This window comes from Gymnoscopelus microlampas, assembly GCF_963454915.1.
Source record: "Gymnoscopelus microlampas genome assembly, chromosome: 12".
NCBI classification, from domain to species: Eukaryota; Metazoa; Chordata; class Actinopteri; order Myctophiformes; family Myctophidae; genus Gymnoscopelus; species Gymnoscopelus microlampas.
The window spans coordinates 46,980,381-47,001,236 of NC_139949.1; the positions used below are offsets into that span (position 1 = coordinate 46,980,381).

A 20,856-nucleotide genomic window follows, 5' to 3' on the forward strand; every position below is an offset into this window, starting at 1 on the left:
GCTGTACACCTATACCCCTTTGCTAAAAGTAGCAGATCTACAAGCTCTACGAGCTTTTAGATCTGCTATTTTTGGCTAAAGTTCTCCTCAGAAAAGAGATGCTAGGGTTCAAGTGGTTAATGCAAAAAAAAATCCTATTAAACAAATATTTGGGGGACCCCCTGTAGTAACTCTGAGGACCCCCGTAGGGGTCCCGGACCCCCTGTTGAAGACCCCTGGGCTACACGGTAAGCAACACAGCATGTTGGCTTCAGTAGGGCTGCTGCCAGTAGCATCCTATCTGCACGCAGCAATGCCTCAGCCACCGTCGAAGAAGAGAAAGATACTCATTCAAAGCAAACTTTTGTTTATATTTCATGGCATTCCTTGAATTTGTATTAGTTTAAAAAGACTAAAACTATTAAAACATTTCCTATAGAAACCTTCCTACTTTGAGTGACTTACTCCCTCACCATGAGACCCTTGTGGTGATGAAGCTAGAATAAATGAATGTTCATGTGATCCGAGGCGTGAGGGTTTGCGTGAGAAGCAAACAGAAGTGAAGCACTGGCAGTACAACATGACCCAACCTGTGACCTTGTGTGGACTGGAGTCCCTAGTGTAGTGGTCAGAGAGAGCAAAGCTCTCACAGTTGAGTTGAAGGGTTATAGGTTGAATCAAATAATTCATGATGACTTTTACTGCATTTTTTATTTCAGCCTACGGCCCACTGCAGGCTAGACAGACAGTGTGTGTGTGTGTGTGTGTGTGTGTGTGTGTGTGTGTGTGTGTGTGTGTGTGTGTGTGTGTGTGTGTGTGTGTGTGTGTGTGTGTGTGTGTGTGTGTGCATGTGCGTGTGCGTGCGTCTGCTTGTGTGTGTGTGTGTTACTTTACTTGTGAGGACCAAATGTCCCCACAAGTATAGTAGAATATGAGAAATAGACGTGAGGACCATTTTACTGGTCCTCACACGAAAAATGGTCGTCTCATGGTTGAAAAAAGATTTTTAGAGATACCTTTACTATTAGAAGAAGATTCAGGTGGGGGTTGGGATTAGGATCAGACATTTAGAGGTCAGGTTTAGGGGTTGGAAAAATGGCAAAATATTATGAAAATGGCATTCATAAAATGTGCATGTGTGTGTGTGTGTGTGTGTGTGTGTGTGTGTGTGTGTGTGGGGTGCAGAGGATTTCGATAAAGATCATCCCCATTACGGGTATGCATGTGTGAGTTGTTTTACAAAAATAGTGTCCTGTGTTTGTATGTGAAACTTTTATCAACGTTTATCAGCATCAATCGCCTAATTGCCTAAAGGGATTTTAGATGACTTTGCATTATATGATTAATAAACTGTCAAGCTTAGCTTATCTCAGCCAGATAAGTGTTTGAAGCGTATCTATAGTAGGATAGTCTGTTTCTCCTCAGCTCACACATTTCAACATGATGATGTGAACACATGCATGGCTGATAGTGAGAACATCAAGATAAAAGGGTAAGTATGTCTACCACCCATCAGCACGGTGATTGAGTTCACTATGCAGCTGAAGTGATTTAATTACCAGATATGCAACAAGGCACAAAGTGGCAAGCAGAGCATCCTTATAGGGCATTTGTTCTCAAAGTGGGGTCCGGGAACACTCAGGGGTCCTTGAGGGAGTTCCAGGGGGTCCCCAGCTAAATGAGGAACAGTTTATCCTTAAATCCAAAAATCGCACCCTGTGTGAAGGAAGCGGTGCCTTTGATGAGTGGCCTCCTGGTGGCGCTATAATAGGGCGGGGCGGGGCTTCAGCAATTAATGCTCGTCCCTAGTGGTGGTGTAAGTCCACAAACCAAATTCGGACTTGGTGGCATGCTGCTAACTGGAGTTATGGCTGTTTGTAGCCCAGCCAATGGCAATACAGAGGGGGCGGGGCTTCAGCAATTAAATCTTGTCCCTATTGGTGGTCAAAGTTCACGTGGTAAATGTGTATTTGGTAGCATGCTGCAAAGTGGACTTATGGCTGTTTAAAGCCCAGCCAATAGGAAGACAGAGGGGGCGGGGCTTGCTACATTTCAGTTCGTCCCTATTGGTGGTCTGAGTCCACGTACCAAATTTGTACTCAGTAGCATGCTGTGAACTGGAGTTATGGCTGTTTAAAGCCCAGCCAATGGGAAGACAGAGGGGGCGGGGCTTATGTAATTACAGTTGGTCCCTATTGGTGGTATTAGTTGGACTTGGTGGCATATGCTGCAAACTGGAGTTATAGCTGTTTAAAGCCAGTGGCCTCCTGGTGGCGCTATAATAGGGCGGGGCGGGGCTTCAGCAATCAATGCTCGTCCCTATTGGTGGTCTAAGTCCACATACCAAATTTGGACTTGCTGGCATGCTGCGAACTGGAGTTATAGCTGTGTAAAACGCTGTTTAAAGCCAGTGGCCTCCTGGTGGCGCTATAATAGGGCGGGGCGGGGCTTCAGCGATCAATGCTCGTCCCAATTGGTGGTGTAAGTCCACATACCAAATGTGGACTTGCTGGCATGCGCACTGCAGTTATAGCTGTGTAAAGTGCTGTTTAAAGCCAGTGGCCTCCTGGTGGCGCTATAATAGGGCGGGGCGGGGCTTCAGCAATCAATGCTCGTCCCAATTGGTGGTGTAAGTACACATACCAAATTTGGACTTGCTGGCATGCTGCGAACTGGAGTTATAGCTGTTTAAAGCCCGTGCTCAAACGGACATCCGGGCTCAAACGGACATAACGGACAAACGGACATACGGAGGGACATAGTCAAGTGTAGTGGCCTCCTGGTGGCGCTATAATAGGGCGGGGCGGGGCTTCAGCAATCAATGCTCGTCCCTATTGGTGGTCTAAGTCCACATACCAAATTTGGACTTGCTGGCATGCGAACTGGAGTTATAGCTGTGTAAAGCGCCTGGGCTCAAACGGACATACGGACGGACATAGTCAGGTGTAGAGCGGCTGGCACCGCTAAAAATAGCTGATCTACAAGCTCACATTGTCCCATTGTATTTTTGAACATTTTGTGAGTTTTTTGTGAACATATTTGCCTAAAATGACGTGCTTAAACTAGGGACACGAGATTTAAAGCGGTTAATTTCACTATTATGGTGAAGTCAGCCCGATGAGAGAATGCGAAAGAATGACTATTCAGATTATAGGTTTCACTTTCGTCTCCGCCTAACAGCCACTGTTTAATTCTGTACTAAATATGATCTAACAACCAAAATATTCTTTCCTGGTACAAAATCCTTTCAAATGGAGGTCGTTGACATGAAAATGAACCTCTCTGCCATAGGGCAGTGGTTCCCAAACAGTGGCTGTGGCTCAGTACCCATTTTTGGGTTGCGGACCCATTTACAGTATGTGGGTCGCAAGTACATATCCCTTCCTACGTTTTGTTTTTTATTATTATTATTATTTTAATCCACAAAAGCGATGATTCTTTTCATAAATTCAATACTAATTCATTTTTGTAAAAGAAAAAAAAAACAATTACATGAAAAAAAGAAAATAGCAGATCTACATGCTCACAATACGCTTGTCAACTTTCTCTTTTAGGTCTTGAGATAAAAAGTTTGGGAAGCCCTGCTGCAGGGGGTGTAGTTAGAGTTGGTGGAAGAGAGATAACGAGCAGCTAACGAGATAACATCAGTCCTGTGTTTGTATGTGAAACTTTTATCAACGTTTATCAGCATCAATCGCCTAATTGCCTAAAGGGATTTTAGATGACTTTGCATTATATGATTAATAAACTGTCAAGCTTAGCTTATCTCAGCCAGATAAGTGTTTGAAGCGTATCTATAGTAGGATAGTCTGTTTCTCCTCAGCTCACACATTTCAACATGATGATGTGAACACATGCATGGCTGATAGTGAGAACATCAAGATAAAAGGGTAAGTATGTCTACCACCCATCAGCACGGTGATTGAGTTCACTATGCAGCTGAAGTGATTTAATTACCAGATATGCAACAAGGCACAAAGTGGCAAGCAGAGCATCCTTATAGGGCATTTGTTCTCAAAGTGGGGTCCGGGAACACTCAGGGGTCCTTGAGGGAGTTCCAGGGGGTCCCCAGCTAAATGAGGAACAGTTTATCCTTAAATCCAAAAATCGCACCCTGTGTGAAGGAAGCGGTGCCTTTGATGAGTGGCCTCCTGGTGGCGCTATAATAGGGCGGGGCGGGGCTTCAGCAATTAATGCTCGTCCCTAGTGGTGGTGTAAGTCCACAAACCAAATTCGGACTTGGTGGCATGCTGCTAACTGGAGTTATGGCTGTTTGTAGCCCAGCCAATGGCAATACAGAGGGGGCGGGGCTTCAGCAATTAAATCTTGTCCCTATTGGTGGTCAAAGTTCACGTGGTAAATGTGTATTTGGTAGCATGCTGCAAAGTGGACTTATGGCTGTTTAAAGCCCAGCCAATAGGAAGACAGAGGGGGCGGGGCTTGCTACATTTCAGTTCGTCCCTATTGGTGGTCTGAGTCCACGTACCAAATTTGTACTCAGTAGCATGCTGTGAACTGGAGTTATGGCTGTTTAAAGCCCAGCCAATGGGAAGACAGAGGGGGCGGGGCTTATGTAATTACAGTTGGTCCCTATTGGTGGTATTAGTTGGACTTGGTGGCATATGCTGCAAACTGGAGTTATAGCTGTTTAAAGCCAGTGGCCTCCTGGTGGCGCTATAATAGGGCGGGGCGGGGCTTCAGCAATCAATGCTCGTCCCTATTGGTGGTCTAAGTCCACATACCAAATTTGGACTTGCTGGCATGCTGCGAACTGGAGTTATAGCTGTGTAAAACGCTGTTTAAAGCCAGTGGCCTCCTGGTGGCGCTATAATAGGGCGGGGCGGGGCTTCAGCGATCAATGCTCGTCCCAATTGGTGGTGTAAGTCCACATACCAAATGTGGACTTGCTGGCATGCGCACTGCAGTTATAGCTGTGTAAAGTGCTGTTTAAAGCCAGTGGCCTCCTGGTGGCGCTATAATAGGGCGGGGCGGGGCTTCAGCAATCAATGCTCGTCCCAATTGGTGGTGTAAGTACACATACCAAATTTGGACTTGCTGGCATGCTGCGAACTGGAGTTATAGCTGTTTAAAGCCCGTGCTCAAACGGACATCCGGGCTCAAACGGACATAACGGACAAACGGACATACGGAGGGACATAGTCAAGTGTAGTGGCCTCCTGGTGGCGCTATAATAGGGCGGGGCGGGGCTTCAGCAATCAATGCTCGTCCCTATTGGTGGTCTAAGTCCACATACCAAATTTGGACTTGCTGGCATGCGAACTGGAGTTATAGCTGTGTAAAGCGCCTGGGCTCAAACGGACATACGGACGGACATAGTCAGGTGTAGAGCGGCTGGCACCGCTAAAAATAGCTGATCTACAAGCTCACATTGTCCCATTGTATTTTTGAACATTTTGTGAGTTTTTTGTGAACATATTTGCCTAAAATGACGTGCTTAAACTAGGGACACGAGATTTAAAGCGGTTAATTTCACTATTATGGTGAAGTTAGCCCGATGAGAGAATGCGAAAGAATGACTATTCAGATTATAGGTTTCACTTTCGTCTCCGCCTAACAGCCACTGTTTAATTCTGTACTAAATATGATCTAACAACCAAAATATTCTTTCCTGGTACAAAATCCTTTCAAATGGAGGTCGTTGACATGAAAATGAACCTCTCTGCCATAGGGCAGTGGTTCCCAAACAGTGGCTGTGGCTCAGTACCCATTTTTGGGTTGCGGACCCATTTACAGTATGTGGGTCGCAAGTACATATCCCTTCCTACGTTTTGTTTTTTATTATTATTATTATTTTAATCCACAAAAGCGATGATTCTTTTCATAAATTCAATACTAATTCATTTTTCTAAAAGAAAAAAAAAAAGAAATTACATGAAAAAAAGAACATAGCAGATCTACATGCTCACAATACGCTTGTCAACTTTCTCTTTTGGGTCTTGAGATAAAAAAAGTTTGGGAAGCCCTGTTGCAGGGGATGTAGAGAGTTGGTGGAAGAGAGATAACGAGCAGCTAATGAGATAACATCAGCAGCTGTGCTGCTAGGCTGTAGCCTGGAGAACTGTGAAGCTGCTGATATGAGAACAAAAGCACAGAATTTGTATTATTGTTTGTTGAAAGGTATCTGTAGGATTTCCCAAAAGACAAAAGAAACAAGAATATAATTGTAACAACCCAGTGGCTTGCTTGCTGATCCAACGGAGTCGCCATGACAACGACTTTTTAATGGGAACACTTTTATTTAACACCAAGAACCAAAACCAACTCCCATAAAGGTGGAAATGGAAGAAGAGCATGGGTGCCCAGTCTGCCCACAACAACTAAGCCCTCTGTTATCACAGGTATGTGGCCATTAAACACATCATATAACACACACACATAAACGCCATCACACACAATAACCCCCAATAAACACATTCCCTCACACATATTTAACTGAATAATTAGCACAATAAAACAACAAGCAGACATGCAACAAGGCATGCTGGAAAGTCTCATACTAAAGCCACTAAGTCCTGACCTAGACCACCACCGGAGGAGCCATACGTCAACGCTGCTGTCATGTTGGTGAGACTGAGCCACCTGACCGCACCTCCTAGGAGGGGCAGCAGCTTGCCATATGCCTGAGTTGTATTAGTCAGTAGTTCTCTTGAACTTTTTTGTGTCAAGGACACAAATTGATATGTATTTGGCTGCGGACCCCCACTTGAAAAGATTTTGTGTCAGGGACCCCCCCCCCCCCAGAAGAGAATGTTTATGTAAAAAAAAATGCTAATTATTCAAAAGTTCAATATTTCAATACATTTTCGTACAAGCTGGCAGCGCAGCATGGAATACTGTGTCAACAATGTGCTATTTTTGAATAGCCAACATATAAATGGATAAATGGTTAAAATGATTGTGATGCTACATTAACTACTTTTACTTTTGCTTGGGACCCCCTGCTGGAAGTTGCCTCCAATAACCCACTTATCCAGAGTATCTGCAGAATTATTATGAACTCTAGACCTTGAACTGTGATCATTGCACTAGATCTGTAAGAATACATAGACTGTTTTTAATGCTGTTGTTGCTATTCATGCATATTTGGGAGGCAAGTGCAATTGCTTTATGTGCACTGTAGGTATTATATTAGAAGTTTTATGTAGTGTTTAGGTGTCATTTATTCTGCCATGACCAGGACCTGGATAACACATTTTGTCCTGTACTTGTATGGAATGACAATATAAGTCCTTGAACCTGTCCAAAACAAGGGTGCTGAGGCGGATGCCTGCCTTGCATACTCCCTCCGGGTCCAGGTGTTCTGATGTCCCAGTGTGATGGTGAACGGTGGGGAGGAGATGGAGGTACCCCCATCTCCTCTTCTTAGATGGGTTGAATGGCCACACCCATGATGCCCCCTGACTCAGGCCAAGTCCTCTCCTGTAACCCAGCCAGCGGTAGAGGTGATGTCCTCTTGACGGCTTCCATCCAAGCGCTGGTCCGGTGAGTTGCTGATCCAAAGGATTGATTGATGTTTTTTATTGACAAAAATGAACATATTTCACATCGCTCAAAAGAATAAAACACAAAAAAGGATTTCGCTTATTTTTATCGTGGTCCTTTTGAGTGTATTAGTTTGTGTATGGCAGTGACTAAACCAACTGGCATGAAGGGCTAAATGGAATTGAGGGGGGGGGGGCCCACATCAACTCTTTCTTTCTTTCTTGTTCCTTTATTTATTCAGGGAAGCCCATTGAGAGCAAGCTCTCTTTTTCAAGGACGCCCTGATAACAGCATATAAAATACATCATTCATAATACATAATAAAACTAATCTTCTGTTGTCACGGATACGTGGCCATTACACACCTCATATAACACACACACACACACACACACACACACACACACACACACACACACACACATAAAGCACCATGACACAATAACCCCCATAAACACATTAATCCCCCGCACATAATTAACTAAATAATTAGCACGATAAAACACAAAAAAACACAGACACAGACCACAGATGGCATGTTGGGAAGTCTGTCTCTCAACCACTGACAACCTGCGGTACTACAAATATTTATATTGTTGCTGTCAGGCAGAAACCTCTTATTTCCATATTATTACTTTTTGTGTTTTTTCGTAAACTAACACCAACTTGATCGTACGGGGCTCTGAATGATCATACTACAGCGTCACACTGACTAAAGCATGAAAGTAGCAGATCTGAGCTTTTAGATCTGCTATTTTTTTTTTTTAATCCTGAAAAGGAACAGTTTGGGTCATGCGAGGTTTCCACCCAACAGAGACGATACAGTATGCTTTAAATAAATAGTTCACCCCAAAAAAAAATAATAACACACCCCATTAAGCATTGAATTCATTGAGATTTGTTTGTTTTTAACACATTCCTGAGCCAATAATTTGATGGCCGGGTGTATTTCCGGTAGGAAACTCAAAGAATCTCTTGTCCGCTGGTTATTAATCAAATTATTGCCTTAGGAATGCGAGAAAAACAAAAACAAATCTCCATGAATTCAATGCTTCATGGGGTGAGTAATTGATAGAAAATAAGTCATTTTTTTGGGTGAACTACTCCTTTAAGTCACATTACACATTGCACTGACAAGTGTCGTCCACTAGAGGGAGTGCTCTCTATGGATAAAGGAGCTTGTACTCCCAGAATCACAGCCTCTCTCCCTTAGAGGAGTGTCTGTGCATCACACAGTCTCAGGGCACCGAGTAGAGATGAGGATAGACATAGAAGGCAGTGGTGAAGTACATGTACTCAAGTACTGTACTTAAGTCTTGAGGGTTTTTTAGTTTTACTTTACTGGCGTATTTCTGTACTTTTACTTCTACTCCACTACATCTGAGGCAAATATTCTACTACAATTATTTGAAAACTTTAGTTACTAGTTACTTTGTAGATTTTGATTATTATTATTATAAAACATACATTACCCACTTCAGGGAAATAGCAGATCTGAAGTTTGGTGTAGGGGGGGGAAAAGCAGGCCAAGTACAAGTTTTCTAAGTATGGAGGGTTGGTTAACTGTCTGAAAATACACATTAACATGAATCCAATACAACTCAATGATAGTGCTGTCAAACACGTCTATGAAGCTATCTATGAAATCTATGAAAAAGTTGAATCTGCAACACAATTTTATACAATATGTAGTGGTGGTGGGGGGGGGGGTCCGTGCTTCATCTCTCTCTCAGCTATCAGGGGTCCTTGGCCTGCCATCTTTTGATGACATACACTATAAAGCACTTTGGAAATATGTACTGTAGAGGGACGTACAGACAGATTATAATATCAAGGCACAAGAAGGGTTTATTTGTTACACTTATACTACAAAACAGTGTGTATAACACTTTTCATACAAATAATGACATTTTCCATGATTCAGAACAATGCAATAATAAACACTAAAAGGAAAGCTGACCTATACTGTATTGATAATGTTAGAGACAATTTAAGTAAAGATTTGTGTTCCTCTCTATCACAAATATATGTGCTGTCAGAAAATGATGATAGCACTACTAGTACTAGTAGTAGTACTAGTACTAGTAGTAGTACTAGTAGTACTATAGTACTAGTGAATGAATGAATGAATAATTTCTTGACCCGTCCCACATGGGATTATCAGACACATCAAATTACAACAAAAACTTTAAAAAAAACATAATCATTCCAGCCAGCCAGCAACTCATAATACAGCCTGACGACTTTGAACAAGACACATACAGTACATACAGTACATATCATATAAACATTTGATATTGTCTCTGTCGGGTGGAAACCTCAGGATGTCCAGGATTCAAATTAAAAAATAGCAAAAGTAGCATATCGACAAGCTCAAAACGCGTTGCTTCGCGCCACGTTTCGAACTTGCCGATCTGCCACTTTTTATGCTTTTGTGTGACGATGTACTGTAGTATGATCAAGTAGGCCGTTCATTTACGAGAAAAAAAAAGTTACTAAATGGATATAAGAGGTTTCTGCCCGACAACGATATATGCAAGGGATAATGCATGGGGAGGTAGTCATTATTGAAATTTAAAGCCCGACAGGGCGATTAACCACCGAGGCGCATTTACACGGCTACTTAATAAATACATAAATACATTTACCCAAACGTAACAACAAAACAAAGTATTTCCTTGCTTACGGCAATGAAAGTATTCCATAAGTATTGGGCTGGGCGGACAAGTTCGCCTCGCAAAAACAAATGACGAAATGGAAAAAAACTCGCCCCAAAACACACTCGCCCCCCATTCTATTTACTGCCGATTTGCCTGTAATACCGCCGGATTTGCCCCGGGGCGACTATGTTTTGGGGCGAGCGTTGTGGTATTCCCCCGTTGTTGCGCCACGATAAACAAGGAAGTGTAGTGGATCAAATAGAATGACTTTTCGGTTATTGCATTGTCTATTTCTCACTTCAAATGTTTTCAAAAACATTCTTGAGAGCAACGTTTAGTTGTAAATGACATTGGTTGTTTGTTTACATGGCTGTCATGTTGGATAAAGCATAAAATCAAGCAGCGCAGGTTGATATGAGCAGGTGTTCTGAGTCTCTGATTACACAGCGGTCCGTTATTGAGCTCAGCGGTCATTATCCAGAAATAATGACCGATGACTGACCAATCAGAATCGAGCATTCAACCAAGCCGTGTAATAAACTGTATTAAGTGCCTTTCAGGTCACCCAAGGACACTATACAGATGCAGATAGGACAGTTAATACAGACAGAACAACAACAACAGATGGAGTGACTCTGGGGGGTGGGGGGGTGTTGTGGTGGTGGGGGGGGTTGTTTGGCAGGCCTTTACTGCCATCTCTAATTAAAGTGAAATTCCATCCTAAAAACACGTCAAAACAAACCGTATATAAAGTGCTTTATTGGGGGGTGTCTGGTGGCTTATAGTCAGTTATAGAGCACAGACCACATGCCCCTTGGCGAGTGGGGGCGAGGAACCAGAGTTTGAATCCGACTCCAGTCACGACTGAACGCGTCTCCCTTTCTCCTCTTACATGGGTTTCCTGTCTCCTAGCTTTCTTCTGTCAAAACAACAGTTTGAAGGACAAACAGAAAAAGAAAAGGGGTCTAAAGACAGTTTACAAGACAAGACAGGACAGGAGAAAGGAAGACACAATTACACTCTCTCTCTCTCTCTCTGTGTCTATATGTGTGTGTGTGTGTGTGTGTGTGTGTGTGTGTGTGTGTGTGTGTGTGTGTGTGTGTGTGTGTGTGTGTGTGTGCGTGTGCGTGCGATGCGTGACTGTGTGTGTAAACAGCTGGATTCGAACCCCGGTTTAATTCTTGCGTGGGAAAGCTGACACGATGGCAGACAAAACATTAAAAAAGACCCATCGAGGATGTTGTAAGAAGACCCTGAAGGAAGGAAGAAAGAAAGGGAGGATAAGATGAGAATGATAGATTATAGGATACGATGAATAATAGGTGACAAGTGAAATAAAGCATCTTGAGTCAGACGTTAAAACATCAAGACACTGTCAGATTCTCCTGATACCAGCAGGCTCCTGGATCTTAACCCGTTAAGGCCTGAGGCCCATTCTACAAAATGTCTTCTAAATCCTAACAGTTTTTTGAAAAAAAGAACGTATGTTGCTATATCAGTGGTTCCAGTGTTGATTTCATCGACTAACAAAATGAACGAAAAATGTTTGTCGACTACCTTTTTTCACTGACGAAAACTAAATAAAAAGTAAGCTAGTGGATGACTAAAACTACGATGACTAAAACTAAATATATTGACAATTTTGTCAACAAATAAAAACTAGACTAAAATGTTACTGAGAGACTAGTGGAGAAGAGATCCAGTAGAACTAAAAGACAAGTCATTTTATGTTTAGTTGCGCTCGGGTGCTTGTAGATTATTTTTGCTTGCTATTTTCAGCATGCAACCAAGTGTAAAATCAACCATTACGAAGAATTAAGCCACCGCACAAAAAAATGTTGTCGACTAAATCAACTGTAGATTTAGTCGTCTATAATCTTATGATATTTAGTCGACTAAAACTAGACAAAAAACTAAAACATTTCAGGTGACTAAACTATGACTACAACTAAATGGAATTGTATTCCAAAGACTACGACTAAAACTAAATCAAAATTTGCTTTCAAAATGAACACTGAGTGGTTCTCAAACTTTTTCATGTCAAGGACCCACAAAATGATGTATTTGTCGGCGGACCACCCCCATCTCAATATTATGTTGTTCCAGGGACCCCCAGAAGCAAAGATTTGAGTTACAAATGTTCGCTTTAAAAATATATATATATTCAAAGATTTGCACAAGTTTTCACGATTTTTCAAAAATAGCAGATCTACAAGCTCATATTGTGGCACCGAGTGCCTTGTAGATCTGTTATCTTTTAAAAGCCAAAGACATTTTAAATGACACAGATGCGTTCCCGGTCTTAATGGGTTAATGGGGTGCTATTAAAAACAAGGATTCCCCCGCCCCCAAACAACCAGCCATCGTTTATCTCAGTGGTTCTCAAACATTTTCGTGTCAAGAACCCTCAATTTGAGATGCACTTGGCCGGGGACCCCCATTTTGGAAGGATTCTGTGCCCATGGGGGGGACCCATAAGAGATTTGATTTGTCAGGCTTCGTCAACAATTTTGTAGCAGATAAATGGTGCATTTGTATAGCGCTTTTATCCAAAGCGCTTTAGATTGTGCATTACATAGACCCTCCAGAAAAACTTGGGCAAAAACTCTTGATTATGCGGGCTAAAACTCTTGATTATGCGGGCTAAAACTCTTGATTATGCGGGCTAAAACTCTTGATTATGCAGGCTAAAATCCTTGATTTTGCGATGAAATATGCGTTTTTGTATATGCAATTTTATGCGGTGAAATTGCGGGAAGTTGCAAAATATATTAAAAGTTGCAAAATATGCAGAAATATGCGATGCGAAGCACATATTATGCGATGCGATGCGGCCTTTTTGAAAAAACATTACCCCCGCATAATTATGCGCCATTTTGCTGATTATGCGGTAAATTCTGCGATCGCATAATCACATTTTTCTGGAGGGTCTAATTGCATTCACCCATTCACACACACATGGTGGAGGAAACCATGCAAGGCACCAACCTGCTCATTGGGAGCAATTAGGGGTTCAGCGTCTTGCTCAAGGACACTGCGACACTAACTCTGGGGGGGAGGCCGGGATCGAACTGGGAACCTCACGGTTGCCTATCCGGCCGTTCTACCGGCCGGCCACTCTACCACTGAGCCACTGCCGCCCCAGATCTACACAAGATGCACAAACATGTCGCAGCATGAGGCGCTTGTAAAATATAAATGCTGGCTTATTAAAGTGTTCCTCGTTTTTAAAGTGTTCCTCGTTTTGCTGGGGACCTCCCTCAAAGACCCCTGGGGGTCCCCGGACCCCACTTTGAGAAGCTGGGATTCATCAGGCTCAAAGAAGTGATAAAAAACACCCTGCATCCTGTTAGGTGAAGGTTAGAATCAGGTTTTATGAGGGATGAGTAATCCCTCGTAAACCTGACACGTTCTCATGTTATCTCCTGGGATCATAAGTTTATTGTGAAGGTGGATTGCACTGTACTGCACCGGTTTATGCCAAGGACCCCCAAATTGATATATATATATATATTTGGCCATGGACCCCCATCGTAAAATGTTTTGTGCCTGGGCCAGTGGTGGACTCAAATGTTTTACTGAAGTAAAAGTATCAATACTGCAATATAGAAATACTCTGTCACAAGTAAAAGTCCGGAATTCAAAATGTACTTGAGTAAAAGTACACAAGTATTGGTATCAAAATGTACTTAAAGTACCTAAAGTAAAAGTACTAAAATGTTTCAAAATAGCATCGCGACGCGTTGTGAGCTTGTAGATCTGCCATTTTCAAATAGCCTATGTATTAAATAAGGCTAAAGTGGTTAACCTATGTTTTATAATGTAATTATTTATGTATGCAAAGTAAAGTAAAAGTACAATATTTGCCTCTGAGATGTAGTGGAGTAGAAGTAAAAGTATTGAAAATTGGAAATACAGTAAAAAATACCTCAAAATTGTACTTAAGTACAGTACTTGAGTAAGTGTACTTAGTTACTTTACACCACTGTAAATGGATAAAGTGGTTAAAATGATTGTGATGCTGTAATAACACATGATTACCACATCTAGCTGGTGACCCCCTGGGAGTCCCCGGACCCCACTTTGAGAAACACTACAGCCTACAGTAATTCAGGGGTTCTTCATTTTGCTGTGGGACCCTCTGGAACCCCTTCAACGACCCCTGCGGTTCCCCGTAACCCACTTTTCAGACCACTGGCCTTATTCCTACTACTCCCTAGTACGACACACTGCGCTGTTTTGCTCGTAAATCAAGGCTTTCGTCGGCGAGCAACTCGTGCTCACAGAGCCAATAAGGCGAGCCGCTCCGGGACCTGCCTGTCTCTCATAACAAACAAAGGCCTCGTCTCCATGGCGATAGTGATGTCACCAACCGACTATCACGGCGGCTCTGGCCCATGGAGCATGTTTTTGTTCACAAAATCAAGTCTGAACGGTGCGATGCTCCCCACGAACGTGAAAATATGAGCGCCGTCTGCGAATCCTGTCTTGGCAGGGACGTGCACAGATAGACTCTAGGTGGTGCTAGAGCACCTGCCCTTTGCCCTCTTGACCAGAAGTGCCCTTTTGAAAAAAGGGCACAGCAGGGGTCTTCAACAGGGGGTCCGGGACCCCTAGGGGGTCCTCAGAGTTACTACAGGGGGTCCGCCAAATCTTTATGTGATTTTCTTTTTACCATAACCACTCAAAACCTAGCATCCCTTTTCTGAGGAGAACTTTAGCCAAGAATAGCAGATCTTCAAGCCCACAACGCGTTGGTGGGCTTGTAGATCTGCTATTTTTGGCAAAGAGGTATAGGTGTAGAGGGAAAAAAGAGCGGACCAAGTAAACAAAAAAAAGTATAATTTACTTGAGCACCTGCCCCTCAAAATGTCTGTGCACGCCACTGTGTCTTGGGGCGGAGGAAGGAAGGGGTTGGGTGGGGAAGAAAGCTCACTTTGAGCCCACGGAGGTGAGGGAGGATGTGCGGTGCATGGGGGGGTGGAGTTGGAGCTGAGGAAGGATGGAGCTAGTGAATAAGACAGGGATGGACCGAGTGGATTAAGTTTCGGGTGGGAAGGAGACTCTCTTGTTGTCATCGCCCAAAGCCATGACAGGTGGAGAGGAATTGGGGGGGGGGGGGGGGGGGGGGGGGGGGGCGTTGGCTAGTAAAAATGGGCGCTGGAGGGGAGGTTTTAAAAACACTTAAATCAGACATGTCCAAAGTCCGGCCCGAGGGCCAATCGTGTCCTGACCAGTATGGTCCAGTGAAATGTATACACTGATGTTTCTGAGTGCTTTGAAATTAACATGGGAAGATTGTACCTTGTGTCGTCTCATTTTCAAGATGTGAAAGAAAGGCTTTTTCTTTTTTGTTGTAGTATTCTTTTCTTCTTTTTCAATCTTTTTTTTCTACATACCTTTTCAAACCTAGATACATTTGGCTGCACTGCCAATTTATTTCAACAAAATCAATTTATTGGACTACAAATATAATATCAATGCAGTGCTTGCATGTGAAAAAAGGCAGAATAGTTTTTTGTTTTGTTCACAGCACCGCAGAGTGACATTTGGCCACAGTGTCACCAAAAGGCTAGTTAGCTTAAGCCCTATTTTATACTTGGTTGTACAGTGAGTGGTGCTGCCATAGAGTTAAAAATAAGGGTGCTGCCAAGTGGTTTTTGAATAATTTTAGCCTATATACTGATGCGCCGCATTGTGAGCTTGTAGATCTGATATTTTCAAAAGATGCTTATTGAAAACTTGAAATGGGACATTCTGCATAATGAGTACTTTTACTTTTGGTATGTACTTTAAGTACATTTTGATGCCAAAACGTTTGTACTTTTATTCAAGTACATTTTGAATTCTGGACGTTCACTTGTAACATATACTGTAGTATTTCTATATTGCAGTATTGATACTTTTACTCAAGTAAAAAATGTGAGTACTTTTTCCACCACTGAGAGTGGTAGAGTAGTAGAGTGAGAGAGTGGTAGAGTGAGAGAGAGAGTGGTAGAGTGGGAGAGAAAGAGTGGTAGCCAGGGGGCTGGACAGTAAAAACCCACTGTCTGACAAGTTGCTGTAAACCTATCATCCCCGCAGGGGGCTTTTTCCATTGGTTCATTATCCTACTGTTCTGCGCGTGTGTGTGTGTGTGTGTGTGTGTGTGTGTGTGTGTGTGTGTGTGTGTGTGTGTGTGTGTGTGTGTGTGTGTGTGTGTGTGTGTGTGTGTGTGTGTGTGTGTGTGTGTGTGTGTGTGAAGACACGCACACACACACACACACACAATGATGTGGCTATAATTGTAGTGTGTCTATAAGCTGACACATCTGACAGTCCTGGGGCCAGATGATGATGCAGGTGTTGTTAGAACAAAGACCTCACTGTGAATACAGTATATATACAGTATATACAGTAGTGTGTATACAGTACTGTATCTATGTGTATGAAAGCGTGTCTGCACATGTGTGTGATTTGTATGTGTGTGCGTGTGCACGTGCACATGTCAAATAGAATAGGGGGCGTTTAGCTTCACCTAAACTGCAGTTCCCTGACACCTCGTTTAAACAGAACCAGAACACTTTGGAGAATCACAAATGACATGCCAAAGGACTCCCCCCCCACCCCCCCCCCCCCAAAAAAAATCGTTGTCCTTAAAATAGGCTACAAGTGAACATATTTAAACTCCTTGAACACTGTGATAGTAGAATCATCTGCCCCCACCCCTCCTTTCTCTGTAAATATACATTATATATATATATATATATATATATATATATATATATATATATATATATATATATATATATATATTTGTATTGTATTGCATGTGTTACATACAATTACGGATGAATTGAGTACAATGGACCACAATAGAAACAAGCCCCTGGGTTTTTTTTGTGTTATCCTTTTAGCATACAGTATAAGCTTGACTGTACTACCTGTACTGTTAATAATGGTGTTAAAGGAGTAGTTCAACCAAAAAATGTAGTATTTTCTATCAATTACCCCATGAAGCCTTGAATTCATGGAGATTTGTTTGTTTTTGTCGCATTCCTAAGCCAATAATTTGATGACTGGTGGTCGGGGATACATTAGCATCTTTCAAATTACTGACTTAGGAATGCGACTAAAACAAAAAAATCTCCATTAATTCAATGTGTCATGGGGTATGTAATTGATAGGGGGAAAAAATAACTACTCCTTTAATAAAGTATTCAATCAATCAACCATTCCAGAACCAGAACACTTCTCCAGGTCCTCATGATATAATAAATCCATTGCAGAGAAAACATCATTAGAATCAAGTCACACTAACAGCTGTGTGATGAACCTGTGAAATTCCTTGAAAAGCTCTGGATTATAACTATACTATATATAATGTAAATAAAATATATATATTCAATGTTTTTTGTGGCGGTATCAGGCAGAAAATGTCCAGTCCAGTCCATAGAATAGTTCTCCTTGTATAAACCGACGGTATAAAGTTGGGGTCTCGGGGTGTCCTTGGTGTTCTGGGATGAGATGGTAGTAAAAAAGAACAGACTCTTCAGAGAGAGAGAGAGAGAGAGAGAGAGAGAGAGACACAATGAGCTCGTGCTCGAGTTAAAGACTTGCCCTAGAGAGAGGGGGGGTGAGAGGGTGGGGGGTGAGCGTCAGTCATTCGTTAAACAGAGAGAGAGAGAGAGAGAGGAAAAGGGGAGTGGGTGGGGGCATGGGTGTGTGAGGTAGAGAGACTTGATGCTATAAAAGCTCCCTCTCTTGTGCGCGTTCCCATTTCTCCAGTGAAGTTTTTTTCGTTGCGCGGGGGGGCCCAGAGTGTGTGTGGTGTGGTGTGTGTGTGTGTGTGTGTGGAAGAGAGAGTGAGAGAGAGGGAGAGGGTGAGTGTGTGTCTGACCTGAGCTGAACAGAACAACCAAAAAGGATTGATATTATTTCCACACCCAGGATGAGGCATTTATTTGTGTTTACCTGTGTGCTGCTGGCACACTGGTCCATAGACAGAGTGGAGTCTTCTGCATATGACAAGATTGTCACCCACAGCCGCATACGGGCCAGGCTTGAAGGGTAAGAACATAATGGGGAGGGGGACAGAGAGACAGAGAGAGAGGATGCTGTGTGGACCTGTGCTTCTCAAACATTTTAATTTCATGGGCCCCCAATAACTCTGAGAGTGTACAGTACAAACAGAGAGAGAGAGAGAGAGAGAAGCATTTGGTTCCATTTGTACACTCTCAGAGTTACAGACCTGTAAGGGTCCATTTAGAACCTTTTTCAACCCTGAGGGGGGTCCCTCCCTGGACCCCAATTTTAGAACCACTGGCGTAGACAAAGGCATTGCAACCATGTCGACCTGCACAGTTAAATTCCCATTAAGTTAATGCAACTCTAGAGTGTACAAATGGAACCAAAATAGGTTCCATTTGTGCAATCTCAAGAGTTGTACAAAATGAGCCAAAATGGGTCCATTTGGTTCCGTTTGTAAGACTCTCAGGGGGTACATTAACACTGTAGTATGTTGCTGTGTGGTATAATGATGTGGAAAGCAGAGGTTGATGTTAGAGGATGGACTGTACAACAGGTGGAAATTAGATGTTGATGCTTTTTAAACACTTTTTTTACAACAAAAAAAAGCAACTTTGACCAATTGTAGAGGTTAGAATTGAATTTAAATTTGAGTTAACTGTATATACGTGTATACTGTATATGGATGTTTATGGAAAAATAAGCGACTAACACTTAGTGAGTGTCGTTTAAGACCAATGTCATGTTTGTTTTGATTCTATGCACAGACTTGTTCTGTGGTTCAGATGGTGGTCGAATGTAAAATGTCTAAAGTATCGATTTTTTTGTCATAATGGAAAGGTCAATATCCTTCCTCAGTTGCATTCACTCCTGTTCTAATTCTGAAAAAGGTGATAAGGTGATCTATAGGGCTTGTGTCAGCAGTTTTCCATTGATCTAAAGACAAGACCGTTAATCCTAATTTAAGAATAAGTGGGAACGTTTTCAGTGCACATTTTCATTACCTGCTGCAAAGTGATAAAAGTGGTTCTGTGAACTTATTGAGCTATTCAACACGGCTGTGCCGTCTTAGTCGAATAATTGATTAATTTGGGTTTTGTCGATCAAGACATTTCTAGTTGATAAGTTGTTTTTAATGCTTTTTTTCCCACGCTTTATACATGTTTAACTTGACAAACCATGAGCACATCTCTTGTGAAATCTAGATATAATAACCCTTTAAATGTACAAGTCTACAGGCCAATTGTCACTCAGCAGCTGTTGTGAAATCAACAACAGAATGTTCCACTGTCAACCTCAACCTGATAAAAAGGCTGCTCTCTGCATGATTACAGCCTATACTGCAGCAAACACTATTTCACAGATCTTTCAATTAAAACAATCAATTAGTCGACAAATTCCTGTGACTATTAGTCGCATAATAGTCGTTTTTAAGTCTAAGTCAGTCCTGTACTATTCAAGTAACACTCTACAACCCATAAAGTCTACATTAACGTTTGCATCTCTCCTCCTTCTTCTCATCCCCTCCCTGTTCATGTGTCTTCTCTCCATGACCGTCTCTCTCCATGACCATCTCCTCCTCCTCCTCCTCCTCCTCCTCCTCTATACGCTGACACAAGCTCTCTTTGTGTTCTTCTCCTTTACCTCCTCCTCCTCCTACCACCACTCACCTTTTCCACCCCCTCCTCACCTGTCTCCCCCCACCTCCCTCGTCTCCTTGCAGGCCCAACGTGTGTGCTCTGCAGCAGGTCATGGGGACCAAGAAGAAGTACTTCAGCACGTGTAGGAACTGGTACAAGGGCGCCATCTGTGGCAAGAAGGCGTAAGTTCACCCACCCACCCCACCCCACCCCACCCAAACTGTGATGTCATACTCATATAACCACACCACACACCTGGGATCAATCTGTAATTCAGTGGTTCTTATAAACTTTCAGGGGTCTTCAACAGGGGTTCCGGGACCCCTAGGGGGTCCTCAGAGTTACTACAGGGGGTCCGCCAAATCTTTGTGTGATAGGATTTTTTTTTTACCTTAACCACTTGAATCCTAGCATCCCATTTCTGAGGAGAACTTTAGCATTTTGAGCTTGTAGATCGGCTATTTTTTGGCAAAGAGGTGTTTGGTGTAGAGGGAACAAAGAGCAGACCAAGTCAACAAGAATCTGAAACACAATTTTATACAATATAGAGGGGGTCCCTGCTTCATCTCTCTCTCATCTAGGGGGTCCTTGGCCTGAAAACGTTGAAGACCCCTGTTATAAACGTTTTCATGTCAATAACCCCAGTAACTTTGAAAGTGTAAAAATGGAACCAAATGGGTCCATTTGGTTCCATTTTTACACTCTCAGATGTGCAGACCTGTAAGGGTACATTTGGAATCCCATCAAGGAACCCTGGGGGTCCCTGGACCCCCACTTTGAAAGCCACTGCTCTAATTGAAGAAGACTGTTCACGTTTGGTTACTGTTTTTGTTTTGTTGTTGTATAGACTGGCTATACGCGTTGCATTAATACAGTAGTTCTCTCTCAAAGTAATGCTACGGCATAATATGTTCTAAACCGAGACAACACAATAATGAAAACTACTCGGATTAGAAATTGATCCAAGACTCAATATTAATAGCAACTAGTCAATGCAGTGCCCATCTTACCCTGATTAAATCAATACTAATGGTCATGCAAACACAAATTATGGTTTCTGAAATAGG

The 20,856-nt window shown here is 42.5% G+C and overlaps 2 protein-coding genes across 5 annotated transcripts in view; both read left to right on the forward strand.

Moving 5' to 3' along the window:
* Positions 1–20,856, forward strand: part of LOC311057769 (nicotinamide N-methyltransferase-like) — a 344,908-nt gene that overhangs the window by 276,088 nt on the left and 47,964 nt on the right. The gene's annotated exons all lie outside the window — the stretch shown is intronic.
* LOC311057762 (periostin-like) overlaps positions 17,921–20,856 on the forward strand; it is a 49,261-nt gene continuing 46,325 nt past the window's right edge. For 3 of the 4 annotated variants that reach the window (XM_084074814.1, XM_084074815.1, XM_084074816.1), the window contains exons 1-2: positions 17,921–18,191; positions 19,873–19,971. In XM_084074814.1, coding sequence (XP_083930940.1) covers positions 18,073–18,191; positions 19,873–19,971 — 218 coding nt within the window. In that variant the 5' untranslated portion in view covers positions 17,921–18,072. The remainder of the gene's footprint in view (positions 18,192–19,872; positions 19,972–20,856) is intronic. The other variant, XM_084074817.1, reaches the window with a different exon arrangement.